General features: G+C 39.2%; 1 protein-coding gene across 2 annotated transcripts in view; it reads right to left on the bottom strand.

The window, feature by feature from the left end:
- Nucleotides 1–656: 656 nt before the first annotated feature.
- WDR7 (WD repeat domain 7) overlaps nucleotides 657–10,099 on the bottom strand; it is a 382,832-nt gene continuing 373,389 nt past the window's right edge. For both annotated transcript variants that reach the window (XM_011949222.1, XM_011949231.1), the window contains 2 exons: nucleotides 9,507–9,611; nucleotides 657–3,457 (listed from right to left, as the gene is read on the bottom strand). In XM_011949222.1, coding sequence (XP_011804612.1) covers nucleotides 3,254–3,457; nucleotides 9,507–9,611 — 309 coding nt within the window. In that variant the 3' untranslated portion in view covers nucleotides 657–3,253. The remainder of the gene's footprint in view (nucleotides 3,458–9,506; nucleotides 9,612–10,099) is intronic.

The following is a 10,099-nucleotide window of genomic DNA, read 5'->3' as shown; positions in this document are numbered from 1 at the left end:
TTAAAACATTTCCTGGGGCCCATAGTGGGCATTTGATAGGGCCAAAGACGCCTCAGACCAGTCCTGAAATGTTCATCGAATTCTTATAGAAAATTATACTGTCACATGATGATTGACTCACTTCAAGCTTTTGTGTTCTTATCTGAAATAATTAAGAGAAAAGAAGTACATTCACTACTTACACATAGCCCTCTATGAGCAATAAGGACCTACTTTATTATTCTTGATTTTTCTGAAAACCAATTATACCCTTTACCTCAGGGATTCAAATTCAACACCAAACTGAGTATGAAATGCAGTGAACTTAATGATCTCAGCTTAGCTCCCAAGAGGCAGCCAACTCATGCCATCCAATCTGACAAGATATGATTTGGGGCCATTAACAGTCATTTGGGAGCATGTGGTAGGGTGGAGATAAAGCAACAGGCATGCAGCTCCCTTGCCCAAACCACAGAGGGTGCCATTGAGTTTCTGGAGGGAGAGTTTCTCTCTGTACTTCTGCTCTACTGTCCTCTGGGAATAAGTTGCCTTTCCCAAGCCAGCTCTCCAGGGAAATGAATGATTAGAGGCAGCAGAGCGAGGGGAGCATACGGATTTCAACTGAGGGTGTTTAAGATGAGTGAACACTGGAAAAGGTAATAATGTGAGAAAAACAGTTTTCAATACAATTGTTTTATTTAACACACATATGTACACAGGAACATTCAGCATACATAGAATCTATTAAGTGGAATCATTAAGAAATGTCTGGAGAGGCAGACATTTTAATTCACTCACTATACACAGGGAGTTCAATCATCACATTTTCATACAGGTGTCAAGTCATGTCATCTTTTGCTTGTAAATTACTAATGAAGCCACGTATGTCTCTACATATACAAGGACAGGTCCAAATACAGTGCCAATGAAATCAATAAAACATTAAAGGTGTACGCTGGGATGAAACTGCAGAGTTGACCTCAGTGCTGAGAAATCTAAGCTGGGATGAAGTATGGGACTGTGGCTGTTAAAATAGCCAAGGAGAGATTTATGTTAACAAGAATGCAGATATTTAGTAGTTAGAGATGACCATCTAATCATCAAACATCATCCACCCCAGGGTTTTGCAGCCATAGCTTTCTACTGGCCTTGGTTGTCTGTGCATACAGAACACATGAAAGGCCGACCCACACTCGTGGCCCAGGGCTGTTGCTCCTCTGGGCCTCCTGGCTTTGCTCTCAACCTTCGTAGTGGTGGGAGCCATCTGTGTGTTGGCGGCAGGCTGCCTACCGCTCCCACACCTCTTTCTTGATACACAGAACATTTTTGTTAAACAAAAGGCTAAGGTATACATTTACCTCATCATTCCAAATAGAGATGTAGTCTACAATAAATTAATTTCCATTGAAGTTCATAAAGTAAACATATGTTGGGTATAGAGAAGACTGTGGGCCCACTGGAAAACAAAGTGAGCCTTTTAGTTTACCTTACATTTCTCTAGCTATACCAAACACAACAGCACGTTCACCAAACAAATAAAGTCTACACTGTATAGGTCTTTGTTTCTTCCTTGGAAACTACATATATAATCTTTATAAATACAATGTACATGCATGTGCCTAAATTCACTTTTGAAAGAATACCCAACTCTAAAACCAAGGAACAGTATAGATTTGCCATCAATGGGAATAACATCATATCAATATGAAAGAGATGTTCTAGTGGTCTTAATTTCTTAATATGTTCTTTAAAAATCTGTTTTAGTGAAATAACCAATGTTTGCTCCTAGACCTTGATCCTACATTTTTGTATATTAGATAAACTCTTACATCCTAAACTTTTAAGACTAAATTCTTCCATTATCATGTTGGTTCTTTTGTAAACTTCACATATTTTCTCTGAATTTAACAAGTAATTTTCTATTTTTGCATTTAATAAATGATTTTGCCCAACGAACCGACCAATCAACAATTAGGCAACCAAACAACCCCCCACAAATATATACAGATCAAGGTTTGTTAGAAACAGTTCATACAAAATATTATTCTATTTTTTCATTATTATGAGCTAGAACCAGCACAATCTGATGTAAGAAGAAAGTGATATAGTTAAAGCTTACTTAGAAGCATAATGAATACCCTCATTGCAATGTCTGCTCAAATAAATTAACTGAGAGCCCACACATTGTTATACACACTCCTGAACATTTGTGCCATAGTTATTACTTTTCCAGAATACTTGTTTAAAAGAAATACCTTATTAGCTTTCCTTTAGTTGATCAGTAGTAGTTTGAAGGCTGAATTATAATAATTGCATAACTGACATTTGCCACACAGATGGGAACTACAGGACTGTGAGGTTTCCGGGGGGAAAGGGGTAAGCTCTTTCTTCAACAGGATCTGTAGCAGTGGATAGGGGAGTCTTCATTTCCGGTACACGCTATGCTTCCGAACTTGCCTCTTTATCGCAAAAGTCCCTTCAAGAGATTAGTTACAGTGACTGGATAATTACATTAACTAGATCATAAGGAGTGATTATTTTTATTTTAAACTACTAAATACACTATCATTTAAGCAAGAGATGAGCACTTCGGAAGGCTAAGTGTCTGGAAAACTATTTTCTACAAGAAAAATATTTTTGTGTGTGTATATAATTTCTCATGAATCTCAAACTGGTTAGCTGTTGATAAAGAAGGTGGTAGCTAAACCCTAGGAAATTGGATTGAGTAATTTCCTAGCAATCACCAGAAGAAAAGAACATGTAAACACAGAATCTTTTTGGTAAACAATATTTTAGGAAATTCAAAGGGCAATCATTTCAATCATGAGGACTACACCACATGACCCCAACACCCAGGGTCAGAACGGCCAGATTCAAGCAGCACTTCAGAGGTGGGGTTGAGATGGCTAAAATGCTGATCTGGGCTGGGAGTGCAATCACAGTGTTTATTCATTTTTGTGCTTCTGGTGCACCAAGCAACAAGAGCGTTCCCAAGAACCGCTGGCTTTCGGCTCCCATCTCCGGCAGGGAAAAACTACCTGCTGACAGGATGGCCACATCCTGCGGAGCGTATGTGCGTGCCTCTGAATCGACAGATGGCACTAGCGGGGTCTGCCCCTGAGAAGCATGCACAAGTGACAAGACCTGGCCGCACCCCTGGACGGCACTGGGGTGGGCAGGCCCCTGGGAACAATCTGGTGGGAGGAAGGACAGAGCAACATCGGCTTGGAGAATTTAGAGAACTAAAACGCAGTCACGGCGGCAGGCAGCAGCATTAGACCATGAAGCGGTGCTCCTTCCCATCATGGGCCATGAGGATGACGTTGCGGTTAGAAGTCCAGATGAGCCGGGCCAGCTTGAGGGAGTTGTGGGAGCCGGGGGACGCGGGCTGCACAGGCGGCACCTGGTAGGTTTTAATGCAGCGCAGCTGAGGTGCCGAGTTCAGCATGCCGATGCTTCCCAGCAGTGACGTGTTCATCTGGAGGGACAGGAGAGCACATGTGTCACCTGAACAGCCCTCTCCCTTTCCCTATCACAAAGATTGGGTCGATCTCTTCTGGCCACTTTCTCCTCCATCATGGTTATTCTCCTTCACCTGAGCTTGTTCTTAACCTCTCAAAAGTTCCTTTTGGTGTGCTTGGAATTGTTCTGATGCTGCTACAGTAAATGCAGAACTCTAGAGGAATTTCATGGGGGTAGAACCTGACAACAAGAGAGTCCATGGATCTTTAGGAAGAGAGCTAAATTATAGCTCTTAATAAAACGGGTCATTTAAACAACACAGGCATTTGGACATTGTGGATATTTAAAACTGAAGACTTTCATGTTCTTCACCACAATGCTAACTGCATTCCCTGATGGATGAGTCAGCGAAGACAAGTTTTGGGATTTGTAATTAGTTCAAGAAAAGGAAGCAAGGTTAAGCAGTAGACAGAGTGACAGTTTACTGGATCAAATAAAGCTCAAGATTCCCTTCCACCCCCATTTCCCACCTACTAATACCTTCACTCCTTACTTGCTTTTTAAAACCTCGCTTTCTGGGAAGCTCTTGCTTATTATAAAGTGCAGAACCAGAATCAATTTCATCTCAACACTATGTCTGTGCCTCACTGTTTTGCTATTATACTAAGGAGAGTCCGCTCTTAATATTTTATTGACAATACCTTTTTATCAATTGATGATTTCTGCTTTTTGGCAGTTTTTCAGGATTTAAATTTTAGCTTTTCTTAATCCATTCACATAAATGAAAAATAACATGGAAATTATGAATCATGAACAACTATGCATGCAGGTTGAAGTACTAAATATTGATGGTAGTTGTCTACGTGAACTGTTTCCTAAGCAACCGAGTCTGAAGATTTCTTTAGATTCTAAGTATTACTTAAAATATATTCGCATCATGTGTGCTATTATAATATCACATGGAAAGAATACTGAAAATCTGGAAAGAAGTCTCAGAAATAATACTTTTTCTTTGTACTAATTTTCATTTCCAATGCTTCTCTCCAGTATAACCTCCATCTCAATGTGTAAGATTTCTAGAAATTTGCATGAAGCATGCAGATTATGATCCAACATCTACCAATGGTGGATCCATGAAACTCTGGCAAATCCTAGGACATTTAAGATGTGTTATCACTGACATCATCCCCTGCATGTGGATCACTGCAAAACACAAGCCATTCCTTTTTCTAGCCCTTCTCAGCAGCAGGATGGTGTCAGAGGGCGTAAATCATGGCATCTCTAGCAGAGTGCGTGCTGGCTCCACTGACATTTTCACAATTTAAATCATCTTGAGTAATCACCCTTTTAAGATGACTAATGTTACTGATTTTCCTGCATTAATAATAGTGCCAAACACAACACAGAGGTGAAAAAAAATCACTAGTGTACGAGGTCACATTTTAAAACCAAATGTATGGTTATTGTTAACTCTTTCTGTTAAAGTTTGGTTCCTGTTTCCAGCCAGGCAGTTCCTTACTGTCACCCTTTCAGAAGCCTGTTTCTTTGCTTCCTTCTCTCCTTTTCCCAAAAACTTCACAAAAGATAAAAATCAATGCCTTATTGCTTTCTTGGATGTTCCCAAATAGTTAAAATATAAATAATGATGGGGAGCTTGACTTGATAGATCCAAATGACCCAGAAGATTGCTGGTTAACATTAACTGGCCTCAACAGGCATAGTGTGTTTTAGAAAAAAATCTAATTTCTCAGTTGATAAATAACTACAAGGTATTTTTCATTCTTTATAGATTTTCTATGAATATATGTACGAAGCTTGACTTCTGCTGGTAACTCAAAATGCAAGGGGCATATAATGCTCAGACACTTCCTTATTTTTAATTCCTCTCTTCAAATTTAGCCATGAACAAAAAATAGGTTGAGAGCTAAACATGAAAAGGGAGAGAATATCTCATGGGAATACTCTAGATGTAAAGATTTTCGAAAAGGCCATTACAACTGGGTTCCTCTTATAACCTGAGCCATCCCTACTTTGATAAATGCCTTTGGTCGGATCAAATAGCCTTCCTGCCTGAGAATAGGGATACGTGAAATTCTATGCGGAACATAACTGTTATAGTTGCATACATGTGGAACAGTAAAGACCCCCATGTTCACTAAAATTGATTGCTCAAGATCATCCTTTCCCTATGACCTCTTCAAATTTGGCATGAATCTGAAGTATTATAATAGGAAGGGTATTAGTTTTTCCAATAAACTCAGGCAAATGACTCTCTCTGAAACAACTAACAATTTTGTTATTCAATATTAATGTTTTCTTGACCAGCGACAGCAACAAATGATGCTCAGGTAAGGACATCTTGAGCCTTGAATGAATGCAAACTATGTGGAATTATGAGATTTGGTAACATTCACTTTTTCCCGATTGCAAAGATAGTAAATACTCATTATGGAAAATTCAAATAATAAAGAAAAGTACAAAAAGGAAAGCAAAAAACTCCTGAAATATCTTTTCCCAAAGACAGTCCCTATTAAAATGTTGGTTTGGGAGGCCGAGACGGGCGGATCACAAGGTCAGGAGATCGAGACCATCCTGGCTAATACAGTGAAACCCCGTCTCTACTAAAAAATACAAAAAAAAAACTAGCCGGGCGAGGTGGCGGGCGCCTGTAGTCCCAGCTACTCGGGAGGCTGAGGCAGGAGAATGGCGTGAACCCAGGAGGCAGAGCTTGCAGTGAGCTGAGACCGCACCACTGCCCTCCAGCCTGGGTGACAGAGCGAGACTCCGTCTCAAAAAAACAAAAACAAAAACAAAAACAAAAAAAACAACCTTCCAGACCTCCACAGGTACATAAAGATGAAGATAAGCAGATTTAATAAATTTTATATGAACAAGCTTATATTAACATGTAGTTTCAGAATTTGCTTTTCTGTTCAACAAAATGTTGATGGCAATCTTCTCTTGTTAATGACAACAGATTTACATTATTCCTTTTCAATGGTTGAACAGTATTCTAGTATACAATGGAGTAAATTAAAATAAATGAAACTAGTATCTACCTAACTTATTATCAGCATTTCTGAAACAGGATATTTGCTGGGCAGTGGTGGTAAGATTTGGGTGAGAGAATTGTGACTGTATTTCATTACCAAACTCCTCCTCTTGCTCAAATACCAGTGGATACAGAGAAGTGAAATACTCAAATCAGGTGGGGTTAGAAAATCAAAGGGCTTGAATGACTGCCAAATTACATCATTTGACAGATGAGAATGTAAATTCACTCAAATGTAACTTTGGCTTTTTTATTCCCGTCAAAAATAAATGCTTCACAAAACTGGTTCTGTGAAGATTATTTTCTCAACACACAGAAACACAGATATAATTCATCACAACACGAAATGTTTTAATGCTATTCCCAATGTAAGTAATGCAGGACACAGACCTTACTAAGTCTCCAACCAATATTTCTCATTAACACTCATTTCTCAGCAAAGATTTTAATAGCTGATAGCTTTAGTAAGGTTCTGTATTAATAAGACTTCATTAAGTTTTCAAAATATATTACAGTATACTTACTGGAATAATATAAAAGTATTCTCCTACATCATTACAACGAAACATGCATCTAAATAAATCAGCAAAGTCCATTTGGGGAGAGCAGCAGTAGATCTAATACTGTTTTTTGAATTCTTTTTAATTCAAATAAGACAACTACACTTCTGGAAGAGATTTCACTGCATTTTCCCGAGAAGCTGAAAGGACTTGCTTTTGTGTCTTCCATTAAAATTTCACGTCTGAGTTTGGTATAACATAAACATCAAGAAATGGGCTGTATTTTAAATTCCGACATTGGTTTTAGAGGCAAGAATGACCCGGGTGTTGCCTGGGCTGCTTCGGCTCTGGCATGTGCAGAGTTTAACAGGAAGCAGCCCTTGGAGTAGTAGGTGAGTTTCTGGACTAAGGACATGTGCTGCAGCCCCACTGTGTGCAAAGCCATGTATCCAGGCACACAGATGTGAGTGTGCTTGGCAAAGCCCAGAGTCTACAGCAGAAGCCTCCTGCTTCAGAGAGGAACTGGAAGACGAAAAGATGTTATCTGAAAAGGAAGCCATCTAACAAATGAGCTTGATCTGTAAGTGAAACGGAAAAGGATGCCATCCAATACACGAGCTTGATCTCTAAGTGAAAAGGATGTTACCCATAATCCCATCAGTGACCTGGGCAGTAGTTTTGATATAAATAGAAAAATATTCAACGAAGGGATGAACATATCCAAATAAAACCTTGAAGATCGAAGGGGAAAAAGATAATTTACCATTTAGGAAATTCCATTTAAAATACTCCTGAAAATACTGGAAAAAGTTTCAAATCTGGCTAATATGTGAGGTATTTCTTATATAACAAATTATGTTTTCTTAGCAGAAAGAAAGTTGGAAAAAAGAGGTGTTTTGTTTGTTTATTCCAAAGAAGAAACCCTGGACAGAACACAGGTTTCTGGCAAGCATGGACCCATGACTTACTGATCTCTGTGTCTCTAATGCACAGGCCAGTACCTATCTCTCAGACACCCAGTAAATGTGGAATAAGTGGAGCTTTATATAAATATTCCTCCAAGATCCCAAGAGAACAGGAAATAAAAGAAAATTTGTATCAAGGTACAGCTGACGTAATAGTGGCCACTGAGTTAGACATCAGTAGGGAGGGGGAAAAAAATCAGTAGGTAAACTCCTTAAAGAAGCACTGCTGCAAAAGCCCAGTTTCTGGACACCTAACGGAATCACTGTGGAATTTCAGGAGAGGAAAACACCAGTGCTGTGGTTATTCACTGGGAAATGAGGGCTGGGTGAGATCTCTGATAAAGAGAGTTTAATATGAGTGAATTAAGATGTTGGAGACATATTTTGGAAGAAAGGCTAATGAGAAAATAAACTGGAAAACTAAATTAGATAAAAGTAGAAGAAGTCTGTGACGGATTTTGAAGTTGTCATGCTTTAATAGCATGTTGTTAATTAAGTAATTTATTGTATCCATTTTACATTTTATTACCTATTGATTTTTTGCTGAAGCCTTGTTTAAACTTTTATTTTGTTTTGTTTTAGTTTTCAAAGCAATAAACTGAATCTCATAAAACATACTGGCATCCTAAGAAAATAAAGAAAACAACAACATTTTAAATTAACTTTTTTGGGGGTGTTTAGGTAATGTTCAATTTCTTGGTAATTTTCGGGACCAAAAGACTAAGGCAATTAAAAAGAAGATGGGATAGCAATTAAGCAGTGAGGAGAAAACATATTCTATTGCCAAAATTAGTTTCTCAAAATTAGTGTTCATTTTATTCAGATTTAAACATAGGCATTCTCATGAACTGCTTACCAAAGACTATTTGAGATCTTAAGAAATGTTTTGAACAGTTTGAGAATTATGAGTATTATGTGGGAAATTCAGAATGCAAAGAAAAATGAGATAAGTATAAAAGGGACATGAGGTGAACACTAGGAAAACACCTTATTATCCTATGCCCTACGCCCTGTTAGAGTCACAGACCCAGGGACCTTGTGTAAATGAATAGGTGAAGCCAGTGAGGCTTCTCCTGCCTGATTCCTCTCGGGCCAGGCCCTCAAACATGCCAGCCCTTGCTCACGGCAACTCGTGCACCTGTGTCCCCTTCTTAACCACTCACACTTCCTGACCAACCCTGAACACCCAGCCCTTCTTCCACATCACTCAAGCCTCAGCTTAGGTGTCACTTCCTCTGAAAAGCCTTTCCACGACCTTATTCTCAGGCTCCCCTGGGACCATAACTGCTTGCTTATTTATGTATGTCTACTTCAGACTGCAAGCTCCGTGAGAGCAGATGCCCCTCTCTCCAGATTGCTAATTGTATTCTCAGCACCCTGCATGCTAGTGCCTGGCACATCATCAGCAATCAATACAGACTGGATGTTTGCTGCAAGGAGGGAGGGAGGACAGGAACGAGGGCCGGCAGGTAGGCTCAACAGGAAGGCTTACTACCAAAGCCATATCACGCAGTATACGCTTTAAGACCCTGGAGCATCTACCCTTACCTGCCAAAAAGAAATGTGGCTGTCAGTGTTTGAGTAGGTGGCAAGGTATCTTCCATCAGGAGCAAAAGCCACTGCAGTGATTGGTCCCTTGTGTCCATGGATTGTCTAAAATAAAATTCAGATATCATGAATGGTAAGCATTCCACAGGACAATTACAAGTATACACACAAATGCATTCAATGTTGAATAAGTTACGTCATGGGTATTAGATGCTGTTGTCTTCTTTGTTTATTAAGTCAGCTTAGAAAAGTAAGCCAAGCAACCGACATTCTCTCATTGAGGGAACTCTCCAAGGGCTTCAATCTTGTTCTGAGGTGTCCACCTGCCTCCTAGTTAGGAGGGCAGCATGAGCCCAAAGAAAAACCATATGTTAATAGGCAGACCAAAGTGCTAATCCATTTATGTTCACCACAGGGAAGAATTTTACAATTAGTTAGAAAGGTAAGAAACTGATCACCAAAAGTATCCAGGAACTTTGCTCATCTGAAATAAAAAAACAATCAAAGCTGTGTTATAAAAATCCCTGTTCTGGAAGGAGTTAAAGGCTATAATTTCATCTCCTTAATAATTATACACTGCTCATGCTTTATGC

This window comes from Colobus angolensis, unplaced genomic scaffold (genome assembly GCF_000951035.1).
Source record: "Colobus angolensis palliatus isolate OR3802 unplaced genomic scaffold, Cang.pa_1.0 Scaffold108, whole genome shotgun sequence".
Lineage (NCBI taxonomy): Eukaryota > Metazoa > Chordata > Mammalia > Primates > Cercopithecidae > Colobus > Colobus angolensis.
The sequence above is the reverse complement of the archived record's forward strand: the minus strand, read 5'-3'. Positions and strand labels throughout refer to the sequence as shown.